Source organism: Symsagittifera roscoffensis, chromosome 3 (assembly GCF_963678635.1).
Source record: "Symsagittifera roscoffensis chromosome 3, txSymRosc1.1, whole genome shotgun sequence".
Lineage (NCBI taxonomy): Eukaryota > Metazoa > Xenacoelomorpha > Acoela > Convolutidae > Symsagittifera > Symsagittifera roscoffensis.
Window position 1 is genome coordinate 82,517,781 of NC_087064.1, and position 14,733 is coordinate 82,532,513.

Genomic DNA, 14,733 nt, shown 5'->3' on the forward strand with positions numbered 1-14,733 from the left:
ACGGCGTTCATGTATTTTGGGTATCTAGAGACCTAAGTATGGGGACGTTTCTAATTCTAGAGTGGGGGGATATTTTAGTAGTAGCCTTTAAGCTGTAATGGGTCGCAGTCTCATGTCACAAGCGAACCGAATTGGCTCCGACTGATTTGAGGTATAAAAACACAAGAGATAGTGTCCATGACTCTTGAGCCAATGGTTATAGGGCCTATTTTTCTTGAGCCTCATGTGTGACTGCAGTAGACGAATGTTACAAAAACTTAAATTATTTTAATTTAAAAATCTGAAATTCCCAACCCTGTAGTTAGGTCCTATCAGAGTACGGCTCTTTTCCAGTTCCCCCCCCCCCCTTGTTAAATTACAAAAAAGAGATGTTCAAAAATTGTTCACACGGCAATTTTCATGTTAGAAATGTTGTGAAAATTTGTTCAGCTGTTCACGCTGACACGTTTTAATGCAGTTTATAACATTAAAAAGTATTTTAAAAAGACTTTCATGTATTGAATTTTAGAAAAAATGAAAGGGGGGACTGGAAAAGAGCCCAGAGTACTCTCAAGGATTGCGAATCTTGCCTCCAAATAGGACTGCTCAATTCTTTGTAGTTATCGAGATATGACGTTTTTTGTGATTTTTTCAAAAATTTTCAGAAAACTTAAATTATTATAATTTAAAAATCTGAAATTCCCAACCCTGTAGTTAGGTCCTATCAGAGTAATCTCAAAGATTTTGAATCTTGCCTCCAAATATGACTGTTGAAATTCTTGTAGTTTTTGAGATATAACGTTTTTTGTGACTTTTTCAAAAAAAATTTCAGAAAACTTATATTAATTTTTTTTTGCAAAATGTGAAATTCCCAACCATTTAGTTGGGTCTTGTCAGAGTAATCTCAAAGATTGCGAATCTTGCCTCCAAATAAGACTGCTCAATTCTTTGTAGCTATCGAGATATGACGTTTTTTGTGATTTTTTCAAAAATTTTCAGAAAACTTAAATTATTATAATTTAAAAATCTGAAATTCCCAACCCTGTAGTTAGGTCCTATCAGAGTACTCTCAAGGATTGCGAATCTTGCCTCCAAATATGACTACTCAATTTTTTGTATTTTTCGAGATAAGACGCTTTTTGTGATTTTTTATGAAAGTTTATATGACCCAGTTTTTTCGAAAATTTTCATTTTTTTTCCGGCTTTTTATGCTTTTTTGTTAGTGTTGTATCGCAAGTGGTGCAAAGCTCCGCTTCGCCTCTGTGTATAATCGACGCGACGTCTATTTGAAGAATAATATAAATAATTTTTAATGAAGTAAATAATTACACCTAAATTAAAACAAAACAATTAAATGCCTTATTCTTGTTGTCTTTATTGTTAGATCCGATATGGCAGGATTTTGTCTCAAACGGTACCGCACTAACCTGAACCAATCAACCATGATCAAATGATGTCAAAAATAAACAAATGTTTTATTTGCTTATCAAAATTAAGTTAGAATACTGCTCATTTGCCTCATTTATCAAGAGTTGAACTTCAACATACTCCGGTAATATTTTTGTGACTATTCGTGTTTCTACGCTGCACAATGAGTGTTCAGCCTTCAGAAACTGATAATCAAAGTATCGGATCGACTTCTTCGGATCTCCTGGAAGAACCCAAATTGCGATTACGGTCCAATTCATTCTCGGAGAATCGAGGGAACATCGCTTATTTGGCAGAGTCGGAGAAATTAAAGGTCGAAATTGAAATTTTGAAAGGCGAGCGTGATAAACTTAGAAATGAAGTTCAGAGTTATTTAAATAATCAAACTGAAACTGAGCAGTCGGCTAATCTATTTGGGTTTTCTTACGAGCCTAATACGCAGCTAATGAAGTGTGTTTTGGAGCGAAGCAAAGTCAAGATGAACCAAATGCTTTTTTATTTTGAAAAGGTAAGTGGGAACCCAGCTAGCGATTTCTACAGATTTGTCTAATTACTAACAATTCGGTTTGTTGTTTTACAGGACGATAACAAAAAGCCGAGCGAAGTTGGTAAGCATTTCATCTAAGTTTCGAATGAAAGGCCCACAATTAATTAATCTGTAAGACAGCCATTGACTGCTAGATTTAAGAAGGAAGTAAAAACTGATAGAAGAAACTGTTATTATTTATAGTCAAAACAATTGTTCAAATTGGTACTTTTATATTTGATTCGAATAACAATCTAGTACTGTTTCTCAGCTGTGTCGAATCGTTCTCGGCTTGCAAAAGAAGAATTACACGAAGATTTATCAGCCCAGAAGTTGAAAGAGAATATTCTGCGTGTGAGAACTGCTCTGGTTCCATTCTCACTACTACTCTCTAATCTATCATATGTATCTAGCTGGAACAACCCCATCATATCAATCAATGCAATGGGAGTTTACTTCTATCTCGTCTACAATCAGAAACTCCTCATTGCGCTTTATGCCATTTTGCTTTTCTTCTTTACTCTGTCCTATGTTGTTAAGTGTGGATACAAAGTTACATCTATGTTCGGTTAGTAGTTTGAATACCATATTTTCAGTGGTAGTAATATGCCCTATCAAAAAATTATGACTTGAACACCCGATACGCATCGCATCAATAAGTACCCAGTCACGTAGCATAATTCACGGGCGATTATATAACAGCAAGCAACAAACCAATGGCGTTTGAATTAAATTGATATCTCATTTTCATTACCATTGCGTTAAGCAAGGGTATTCAAATCGGGTACTAGACTTTTTTCCCGTAAATAACTTTAGGCGCAGAATGGTCAAATGGTAAAAAAGTACATGATTGCTTAAGAACTTGGTAACTGTATTAGCTCATTGCAGTTACAACGCGCCATTTAGTTGTGTTACGTCTAGAGTTGCAACCGATTTTTGTAAGGAGTCCAAAATTTTTGTTACACATTCGGCACTTAAATCGGTCGGCTTATTTTCCTAACGCTTTTTTCGATGCAATTTTTTTTAAAGGCCAAAAAAGTGTTTATAGGCACTCTTTGGAAAATTTTGACAAAAAATAACGTTTTTTGGCGCGCGCTCCCCCCTTAAAGTAAGTATAAATTGGTGCCGAAAGCGCCTTTAGAAAATTTTTAGGCTCCGTCACCAAATATGGATATCTCAAAATAATACAAAGGAGGGACCCTTTGGGTCGGCAGGGGGTCGAATCCCTGAGAAGGGGGGCGTCCGCCCTCCTAAATCCGCCCCCGTGGAGTAGGAATAACTAGGGAGCAGGCTTTCATTACAGCGCAACATTCTGCCAAAAAGCGTCCAGCAAGATCGTGTTTCTTTGCCACCGGAATTGAGCCTTTACTTTACTTGCGGGAGCAACTGACTTGTAATCGGAAACTATACTTTTCCCCGTAAACAACTTTTCTTACACATTCAGCTGATATGCTCAATTCTGCTCGCATACTCAATACTCAAATAAAGTGAAAAAAAGTTGAGAAAATTTCAAGTTTTCCATTTTTTATTTTTTTGATTAACAAAATTGGCTCAAAAATTTGTTGGTTTTTGTTGTACGTTCGACTTTTTTGTGCATATAAAATAGTCCGTTAGTTTTTACACATTGTTTCGTTCAGTTCTTTTTTTTCGATTTTTTTTTTCGATATTTGATTTTTGAATTTTTTTCTCATTAGATTCTAAATGATAATTTTGTTTCTTTTAGCCATTTCATTTGAAAAATAAAGACCAACCAAGCCTGAAGTATTTTTTCCGGTTAAAAGTTTTTTTTAAAATTTTTATCTTATATCTTTTATTTTTTTATTAGATAAATGTTATCTTGTGAAAATTGATCATCTAAAAACTTTTTACTTTTCTGATTTTTTTAGTAGAGAAACAACTAAGGTTTTGGGTAAAGTCCACTTTTTTCGTGCCGCGTCAGTATAGCAAATTCATTCAATATCAAATACGTACCTCCAGCTTTAGCTGGGGCCCCTTTATCGAGACATACAAAAATTTTGGTCCACCTAGTTCTTCTCATATTTTTTTCGACTTAAGTTTTGTTTTTGATGTTTGTGTTGCATCGCAAGAAGTGCGAAGCTCCGCTTCGCCTCTGTGTAAAAAATTGTCTTTGAATACTTAATTTTTACTTCAGTTTTTAGATGACCCTGAGATCATAGTAGAACCAAAGCAAGTCTTCCGCGACAAAGTCCGAAACGTACTGAGCGCTGTGATGAAAATACAGACAGAGGGTGGTTTTGTAGCAGATGCGTTGGAAAAGACGATCAGTTTCTACCAATGGGAGGATGTTGAAGGCTGCAAACGTTTGGTGATAGCTCTATCGGCTAAAATAGCAGGACTTATCTTTCTGCCAAACGGTGTCGCTCAGCAGATCGCTTTGTGTCTATTTGGTTTCATATTCTTCATTGAAAGACCTCTCTTTCAAAGATTCCCAAGGCTGAAGAAGAAGTTCTCATTTGCATCAAAATTGTGGTCTAGGCTGCCGAACCGGGCTGAAAAAGAACAAAGGTTGGCTAGATTTGACAGTTTTTACTGCATTTTGGTATCATAAAAAGTTTGTTGTTTGAGATCCGGTAAGTGGAAAACATGGAAAAAAATCCATATTCCATGAAATTTTTTCTAGTTCATAAGTGGTGCTTTGGTTATTTGTTCAATCATAAGATTGTTATTACCCTTGCGATGAGCAAAGGTATTGCAATCGGGTACTAGAATTTTTTCCGTAATTATTTTGTTCTCTGGACGCATCTAGACTCATTCATCTACCGGACCTTTATGTTGCAACAGACATAATTTGAGCATTTTCGCATTTTAAATATACGGTCTCGTCGAATTTTTATGTTGCTTTAAATTTAAACAACTCAATTTGTTGAAATTTCATTTTCTCATTTTGCATTTTTCCGACTTTTTTTATATCGCATTTTTTCCCGTTTGATTAAGCTCAGCTTCAGCCCTGTGTGTTAATTTTGCAGCGATTTATAAGAACCGAGTTTTGAACATTGGTGTATTTGTTCAGGCGCATTGCCCAGACACGAGAAGAAGCATTTCTCATACACGATTTAGATTCAGCCTCACTCCTCAGTCTAGCAGAGTCAAGTAGAACTCAGAGGAGTCGCAATGCCTCCCGAGAACGTCCATCGGCGAGTGCGTCTAACGAAATGGGCTCCGACCATCCCAGGATAATCCGAAGCGACCAAGCTGGAACATTGCAGAATTCGAGTAACACAGAAGTTGGATCACCGTCTTCATCAAGACGGAATACTTCGAATATCAGGGAGATTTTGAAAATCAACAGTTCGCTGAAAAAATTGCTGGAAATGTATCAAATTGACGACCAGCCGATCCCACAGTTTGCGGAAGGGCTTGGATGCTACTACAGTCAACGGTTAGTTAATTATTAGCTGTAAGTGGACGAAGTGAATTTTTATTCATGTTCAGCATTTTTTAGCGCTTAATATTGAATTTTACAGGTATTGACTTTTTATTTCTTTTCGAGATTACTATGAATTTCTTCGCTCAATGAAATTACTCTCTGCTTTAAAAAAAAATTTAAATTGACAGTAAAAACTCTCAATGTCTTAAATTCGAAAATAGATTTTAATTTTAGATTTATCGGCTGAATGAAAAATTTACCTTTGGACGCAGCTTTCTCATGTCGGATTTTAAGACTAAAAAGATTTATCATAAACAATCTTTGAAAGAGTTGTCGGCTATGTGTTTCATTGTGTGCTTTCAATTATACACTCAAATTTTAAAAGTGTTCAAGAACCGTGTACTGTTTTGAAGTTTTTAGTTTGAAACAAATCCGTAGTTAAAGAGTTAACTGTTTCAGTTTTTGTCTCCCGAGGTAAGAAAGTGTAAGTGTGCGTGCTGCGCTGTTGAGAACCTGCGTGGATGTTTTAAAGCAGAATGTTCATGAGGTCTCTAGCTTATTTACGTTCTGGCCATGATGATTTTTGGGAATTTGTACACTAGCGAGCTTGAGAGCGTAGTGTATTAGTACGAACCTTCTTTTTTTCCAAAAGTAACACGCAAATAAAAGTGTTCGTTAAAAGTGTTCATTTATTTGGCCGCACTTTTGGTAGAATCACGATATGAAGCATTCGAAATTTCATTGCATCTGTTCTATGCTTTGTTTGTGGCCAGTGTTTGTTATTTATTAAGCGTCCGAGGCTGTGGTTAATGGGGGAGACTTAAAATCTCTAGGTTGCAGATCAAATCCGAGACTTAGCCGAATTTTTACTAATTCGAGGCTTATTTCTAATTTTTCTTATTACATTTTATAGAGCTGCTTTTTTGTCGTGTTTTCGCTAGTGTTTGCGAAGCAGTGGTATATTAGGAATTGACATTTTTTCTGGCCCAATTCACAATTAAGAGTGCTCATTTGGTGACTCTTTTGCTCTATATAATTGGAAATTAACTAGCATTTTTTGCATCTGCTTTATTGGTTACTTTTGTTTGTATACTTCCATGCATTAGTTTTATTTGTCAAAGGCTCAATGGGCGGCTACTCGCGTATTTTCGGCGAAGTGGCCGCTCGGTAAATACTAAAACTTTATTTAATGCCGATTGTGTTTCTCGGCATTAATTTTTGAATTGAATTTCAATGTTTTGTCAATACTTTTTTCTCGACTCATTTTTTTTTCTATTCGCTAGCTTGCCATTCTACGATTGATCGATGTGTAAATTTTTTTTGATTGATGGTTTTGAAGTTTCTAATTTGTTTTTTCATTCTTTCTGTAGTCACAATAAACCAATGAATGGGCGCTATCTTTATTTTTTTTACAGCTGTCATAATCAAATAGTTCATGATTTGAATTGTTTTAATTTTTCTTAAAAAAAAATCCCGTTTTTACAAATAATTTTCAAGTGTGCCAGATAAAAGCTGGATTGTGCCATATCTTCAAATACGTCTCGAAGTTTTAAATTTTTTTCACTTGTTCACCTACTTTTGTATTGCAAGTGTTGCGAAGCTCCGCCCTGTGTTAAGACTTGAAGAATCCCGTTGTCATATCCAGGTATGTGCGGACTTTGAATGGACGAGAGCGGTAATTCTAATATGTAAAGGCGTCGATCAATTGATTCACCTGTTTGATTGAAAAGTATAATTGAAGGGCTGGAAGAGAGGATCACAAGAATTGAAAAAAGTCTAGTTAAGACCATTTATGGAGGTAGTTCGATAGCGGCGATGCAACAAAAACAATTGGTATCAGATTTTTGGATATCAAAATAAAAATAATGTTCAGTTCTGGTCAAACGGTGCTGTTTCGGGTGTTATAAAGAAATTTTGGGGGACGCAATTTTCCTCGAACACGAGATAAGTTGTTTTGTGCGTATACGTATCACCATGCAGAAGAGGGTTGAACCTCTCAGAACGTAATTTTTTGGTCCAATGACAGCTGCGACAATATTCAAATAAGGGCTTTTTGCTTGAAAGATTAATTTGATGCAGTATCGGATGATACAAGTTTTAGAAATTTTAGCGTTTTAAATTTAATTTATTTTTAATGGGGTGAAAAATTACTCTTTTTGAGTAAAGAATGAGGCTGGAAAATAGACTTTTGGTTAACGTTTCCAAAAAAATGTCGACAAGTTGTTTGTTTGTTGTTCAAAATTCACGGCAGCTTTTGCGTTACTTCAAAAGCAACATTTCTCGAATGTGCGTTAAAGTCAAAGTAGGTCTATTTTTTTTGTTGAAGATAAAGTGCTGATTTAAATTATCCGGGCAAAACGGACAATTTTTCTCGTTTCTCGCGTTTTTCTCAAATGCGGTAAAGATAGACAAAAAGGGAAGATAACAAAATTTGCTGAGAATTTCACCAGAATTTATATAGTGCAATTTATTTTGCAAAAATTGGAACCAAAATTATGCTAAAAAGGGTAATTTTGTCGTTTTTAGTTAGAAAAATTTATGCTGAAATTACTTTGTTAATTGATGAGAATTCTAGAACTTTGTTGGGCTGTGTACGAGGCTTCTTTTTATATAACTTTCAATTATCAATTAATTTGGCAGAGTTAGCGTAATTTTTGATTGATCAAAAAACGCTAAAAATGACCATTTTTAGAGAATATTTTTGGGTCTGAATTTCGCAAATAAAATCGCATAATATTTTCTGTTGAAAATCTAATAAATTTATGTTCTGATTCTTTTTGGCTAATGTTAACCCAATTTGAGAAAAACGCCTTTAAAGTTTCCAGTGTTGTTCGTTTTGTCCGATTAATTAAAATCAGCTCTTTAGTGGCCAGATCGTAGACTTGTTTGATTATATTCTATCATTAACTATTTTCCGTTTGCAGCCACGTCAGTCTTCTAGACTGCACATAAAGTTAGTAACTTCCTAATGTTGAAAAAAAAATTATAAATAGAAGATAAAAATGAATTTAGTTTAATTTTACTTAACCTGCTTGCTCGTGCGTGATGCTTGCAGAACTTAGTTTATCTTTCAATTGTTATTCTGACCATGCGGTAGATGAAATTCGAACTTTTCTAGCAAAATTAAGTTGAAGTTTGATAAATATATCATGCTTTAAGACTTGCATTTGTGATTCGAGCTGCAGAAAGTGTAATAAGTGACCCTAATGACGAGAAAACTGGTTTGAAGATCGCTGTCTTCTGACTGAAATATAACGCTATGTAGCTATGTTTTGATCAAATATGCTTAAAAACAGCATATTTGACTTTTTAAAATAATTTGGCTCCGCCGCAAAAAGTTTTTGCAAAATAGTGTCTTTTTAATGTTTTTGAAGAGCTCGAAAAGTCAATTAGCCACTCTTCCTCCTTCGAAACAACCCGAGATCAGTTCCTGAATAGGGATAATTGTAGTTTTGTTTATTGGGTTAAAAACTGTGGTCGGAATAATCTCAGCTACTTTGTAGAGAAAGAGGCTTTGAATTTGAATCATGTTGATTTTAGAAGAAGCATCCCTTTCGGCTTGCCGCGACTGGTGGCTGGAAAACTATTCTTGACTGAAAACCATTTGGTGTTCTGTGGAAAATTCCTGAAGAAAGAATCATTTTTGATTGACATTGGTGCCATTCGCAACATCGAATTGAAAGCCGCAGAGAAGGTTTCCAACTGGGCTCAAACAATCGAGATTCACACTGAAGAAGAAACTTTTAACCTTCACGTGGTTATGAGCAAAGACAAGACCCAAGAGTTGTACACTTGGCTGAAGTCGCAGGTAGCCGACTTCGGTGTTCCGCTTCTCAGAGACGAAAGGTCTTCGACAGGTCAGTCGGAAGATACTGTTGACGATGCGTTCTTATTTCCGGATTCAATGTCTGAAACTGAAACTAACTGATTGATAATCACTAATTTGTAAATTATTAAATCTAACTAAGTTTACTGTAGATATTATTTGATTAAAAATATTTAGAAATGTAAGTACTTTGATTCGATTACATATAAGAAATCTCGACCTTATTTCATTTTTCAAATGAGTTTTTAAAAGTTTATATAAATATATATATATAAGGAAGATAAAAGAAAACAGTTAGCCCAACGCTTAAAAATTTTAAATAAGAGAATTGTCGTTTTATTCATCATAGGTTATCATTCCTTGTTAGTGATTTCTTGACTCATTTATTTGAAAAATTGATTAATTTGAATGGAAGTGCAAACTTTTCACAAAAGACGAGAGGTTTGCTAAGAAATTACAGCTGAAAATTTAACGAGCCAATTTTTTCCGCTTGCGCAATGACTTCGTTCACATTCATTGCCGATTTCTTATGTTTCCGACACCGAATGAAGTCAATTGCCGAGAGAAGTCAAAATAAGGGCGCGGTATCACTTCGCTTTGAGTTTCAGAAGAATAAACAATTCGGCCATTAGCTGTTTAATCATTGCACTTGCGAGAGCATAAGTATTGTAATCGAACTACACGTACGCGATTTCTTTTCCCGTGAACAACTTTTACAAATCTGTAAGAAATTGAATTTGCTTTATTACCCTTGCGATAAGCAAGGGTATTGCAATCGGGTAACTGACTTTTTTTACCCGGAACAACTTTGTTCACAGGACTGATCTGGACTCCCGGTGGTTCATTGCTTCACAATAAGTTAAAATTTTTCAGTGTCTACTGAACACTTAGTCTGGATGTAGCGAATACGCCTGGTACGGAAAAGATCCTGAGTTCGAATCTAACCAGGACCTATTTTTATTCGAAGGGGAAATATTTTTCAAATAAAATTGTCCGTCTAATATTTGTCTGTTTTATTTTGCCGGCTTAGTTGACACGTCTAAGAATCGTTTTTTTTTTGCTGTGATAGATTTTCATTGTAGTTGCTTTTACTGTCTCAGCATTTACAAATCCGGCCGAATCGAAATTTGATTTTTACATTGTAATTTTACTAACTCGATTTGTTAAAATTTCGTTTTTTTTTCGATTTATTTTATATCGTTTTTGTGTAGTGGCCTTTTGCTGCGGCGTTTAACGACCGACAAAAGTTCTTGCGTGCGTGTGTGTGTACTGAGGGGAAGTGGTACTTAAAATTTTAAAAATTTGTTTATTTTTTTTTCGGCAAAAAGGGTTTCTACTCAGGTATTTTCGGTTTTGTTATTGCTTGGTAAATTTTTGTTCCGATGCAATTTTTGCATTCTATTGTCTGGGCATGTTTTAAAAAAAAAATTTCATGCCTTTTGGTAGATCTAGTTGTATGTATAGATATAAATTATCGGTATTACTGTTTTGCCGATGGTTTTTGGGCTTTATGCTTGTCGATTATGCTCTCGCCTTAGCTTCCGAATTGTGTTTACCACCACCTTGCATTCCGTACATATATGGCATTAGTGGATACTACTTGAGCAGTACATGTATTTTTTTTCGAATTTGATATTGCTGAACAAATTTGGTTGATTTTCAACTGATTAGCTGTCGGCTTTAATGTTGTCCGCTTATTTACCTAAGCTTAGGTTATTTGCCACAAATTTCCGATGTTGTTTTTGAGTTCGATAAGACTTTGAACCCAAGTTCAAGTTTTCGAATGATCAATTTTGACCCTATTGGATTTCTTTGTTTAAATTTATTTAGTCTATTTAGTTTTTTCTTCAACGGTCACAACGTTCGAAGTCCTCTTTGATATTTCTTGTCTGTTGCAGTTTTAATCCTATTCTAGTTGTATCGCAAGTGCGCGAAACTGCGCTTCGCCTCTGTGTTGAACTGAACAGCTGCCTGGCTCTTCTCAACTTAGTCTAAAGGTAACGCGGTTGCAAGGTCAGGGTTTCGCGCCACAACGGCCTTGTTTTTTTTCATTATGTATGAAATATGCATTTTTTAGAAAATTATATTGTCGCACATGCGTTTGTTTTTTTTTTATTTTGTCAGCTGAGTTGCCAGATCTCGGATTTAGATAATTAATGTGCTGTAAAAAATTTTCATTGTAGTTTCAAGTTGGTTACTCTGTAATTTCTAAAAATACAAACCCTGACTTAATATTTTATCATTTTGTTCGCTTTGAAGCCTTTTTGTCCTAAATAGCTTCTGATAATGTTTTGACGGACTAGTCAATTTGTTTTGTGTCGTTTGCAGATAATTGGGTTCATGAGAGTTGGACAACAGTTGTTTTGTTCAGATTTTGTTTTCCTAGCCTATTTTTTTTTTGAGGTACCCGATTTATTTGATGTATTGGCAAGAAGCAAGCTTGAGTTGCTCTCAAATCGGAAAAGAACTTGTATATTTTACAAAAAATAAATTTGACTGTTTTGCAAGGGCACTCATTTGTGTGTATTTCAATACTTTTTTCGTTGCGTTTTCCTGTTTGACTTTTCGTTCAACTGACTTTTCTGATAATTTTTGTGATCGGAATTTCTGTTTTCTTTGTCGATGAAAATCGGCTATTTTTTTCGACTTCAACTTTTCAAAAAAAAATGGCTGTTAATTGTTTGAGATTTTTTTGCTTCGTTGAAGCAATTTTTTAGCCGTCTTTTTGTTGAACTAATCAAAAATAATGTCCGAGATTTCGATTGTTTTTGGAATATGAATAACTTTCAATTGTTTTCAGTTTTTTTTTCAGCAAAAAAATCGTTTTGGGATTGTATCTGTCTTGGCTCTTGTATGCTGCGACTCACTTGCTCATATAACCATCATGGTTACCAAATATAATATTTAAATTTGAAAGCAAAAAAAGTTTTCGTCATTCGATGTCAATTTTCTGAAATGAAGTGTTAAATTTCGTTTCAACTACAAATTGTGAATGAAATCGACCCTCTATTTGCAAGAGAGTAACATAGCTTTCTTTTTGCAAATATGGGAGGTAAAAGTATGGAGAGCGGATTTACTTCTTTTCATGTAAAAAATTTAAAACTAAACAGGTAATTTTGGTTGATTGAACTAAAGCAAAGTTCGAGCAAATCGTTTAATCAAAATCATGACAGGTCATTGAAATTCCGTCCGTTCCTGAGCTTCGAGTGTACGATTTGTTCAAACTTTGCTTAGGTTAATTTTGGACTTCAATCAACCAAAATTAACCTATGTTAGGTTCTAAAATTTTTTGCTCAAAAATATTTCCATGAATAAAAATCAAGTCCACTCAAAGTCAAGTCAGATCATTTCAGTTCCGTCCGTTCATGAGTTTGGTGTTATTTTCAAATTTTTAAAAAATAAATCGTGCGCATAACTTTCCGTAGCATTAATCAAAATTGATTTACCGCTGTTAAACTGGTGCAACCGGATACCAGTGAACCGTTTTGGATATCGGGTTTAAAAGTTTGACTGGTTATATTTAACTAAAACTAATATCCGTAAAACTCGCATTTTACCGATATCAGTTTCATAGGTTTTTGATGACGCAAACTACGGTGCATAAATCAAACATTCAATTAGAGTTTAACTTAACTCTATTTGTTTCAATTTTCTGATTTGATTAAGAGATCGCAAACTTTCACCAGCTATTAAGCTCAAAAGCTCAAATTTTTGACCTGGAATCATTTTGAAAAGCAAACTAAATCTGGCTGGAATTAATCAAACAAAACACTATCGCTATCTAAGTTTATAAATTTTGGCGAAGCGGAGATTCGCACCACTTGCTATACGACACAAAGTTTCGAAAAAAAAATTAAAAAAAAAAAATCAGGTGAAACAAACTTTTCGTACGTCTCGATAAAAAACAACTAGACCCAGTTCAAGCTGGATGTACGTGTTTGATATTGAGTGAATTTGCTGTACTGATACGGCATGAAAAATTTGATTACAAAAATCGGACTGCTCAAAACCTTAATCGCTTCTCTACTAAAAAAAAACAATTTTAAAAATTCAAACAATTTCTAAAAAACGGTCAAAAGTTCTATGAAGCGGTCAAAAAACTTTCCAAAACTCATAATCTTTTCTGCAAAAAACAAGTTGTGGCCGCAGAAGCAAAGGAGATTCCGAAAACCGGGTTTCTCGATTTAACACAACCTGCGAATTAGCACAGTACTTATCGCGTAATGTCAAGTTTCCAAAACATTGTCAAAGTTTCAAAATTTTGACTTGTTTCAAGGTCTTTTTTTCCCTAAACAAACACGGCATTGCCATACATAAAAGTAGGCTTTCAATAATCTGTCCTTTCGATTTAACCAATGATATCAGATTTACCGAGTAGTTAGCATGAAAAGCCCAAAAAACTCAAAAAATCAAAAATTTGGCTTTTCCGAGAATTTTTGATTGAAAACATAGGTAGTAAACGCTTATGCAGAAGGGATTTACGCAACTTGTAACTTCAATTGAACCCAAAATCTCACCTTAGGGGATAATTCTCGGGAAAAGTCAAAAACGCTCAAAAAATGAAAAATTGACTTTTCCGAGTGCCATAACTTTTGGTGTCAGAAAATTTGGTAGCAGTCGCATGAGCAAATAAGCTTCTCATAACCCGTTCTTTGAATTGAACCCAAAATCGCAGATATGGTAGGGTAGTTTTCGAGAATATTCAAGTTTAAGAAACGGTCAAAACATCAAACAATTGACTATTCTGAGGGCCATACATTTTGGGTGTTCAAAAAATTTTGCCGTAGCCGCTTATGCAGGGAGCTTTTTAAAACCGTTTTATTCATTGAAAACAAAAACTTAGATTTGAGAGGGTTTGTTTTTAGGAAATTTAAAAAAAATCAAAAACAAATAAAAAGAAAACTAAACCGATTGATAAATATACAACCAAATTAATTGAAAAGTGCGGAGCGGAGTGTTAAAATTGTCTTAGGCCGATAAAAAAATAGTCCAAAACAATTTGGGTCCAAAATTTTTTTGCAAAACAAAAAAAAAACAAAGGAAATGCCAAGTCAAGGAAGGTAAAAGTACACATTAAGACTTACCAGTCAGAACTTACCAGTCAGAAAAAATCACACACTGCAACATTCCATTACAATACGCGCAGCAAGTTGGCCAGGAACGCATAGAAGTTTGAATTTACTATGAACCAAGATAACGTAATTGTGTTGAACAAGTTGTTAACCCAAAAAAGTATGTATTCCACTTTGATCACGATTGTTAATCGCAATCGTAATCACGTGTAAATGGGAAATCTAAGGAGTCTCGAACAATGAATACGCTTACCAGTCAGAGAAAATTATCCTCAGTTTTGAGGGTATATAAAAGGCTGTGAAATAGCGAAATTTAATTTTCATATAAAATTCTATGATATGGCAACTAAGTCCACAATTAGCAACTTTTTCTTTCAATTTAACTTTTCATCTCAGATTTGATAGTGTAAATTTTAAAATATCTAAAAAACGGTCAAAAGTTCTAAGAAACGGTCGAAAGACTTTCAATTTTCATACTTTTTCTGCAAAAATCAAGTTGTGGCTGCATAAGCAG

General features: G+C 34.6%; 1 protein-coding gene across 2 annotated transcripts; it reads left to right on the top strand.

Annotated features, from left to right (window-relative positions):
• The first annotated feature begins 1,337 nt into the window (after positions 1-1,337).
• On the top strand, positions 1,338-9,361 carry LOC134841818 (GRAM domain-containing protein 4-like). Of its 2 annotated transcripts, XM_063857855.1 has the most exons (7): positions 1,338-1,915; positions 1,988-2,015; positions 2,205-2,501; positions 4,093-4,459; positions 4,965-5,333; positions 5,781-5,795; positions 8,862-9,361. In XM_063857855.1, the coding sequence occupies exons 1-7, from the start codon at positions 1,571-1,573 to the stop codon at positions 9,247-9,249; spliced, it is 1,809 nt and encodes a 602-aa protein (XP_063713925.1). In that variant the 5' UTR covers positions 1,338-1,570; the 3' UTR covers positions 9,250-9,361. The 2 variants fall into 2 exon arrangements, with proteins under 2 accessions (XP_063713925.1, XP_063713926.1); XM_063857856.1 differs by lacking the exon at positions 5,781-5,795.
• Positions 9,362-14,733: the final 5,372 nt, after the last annotated feature.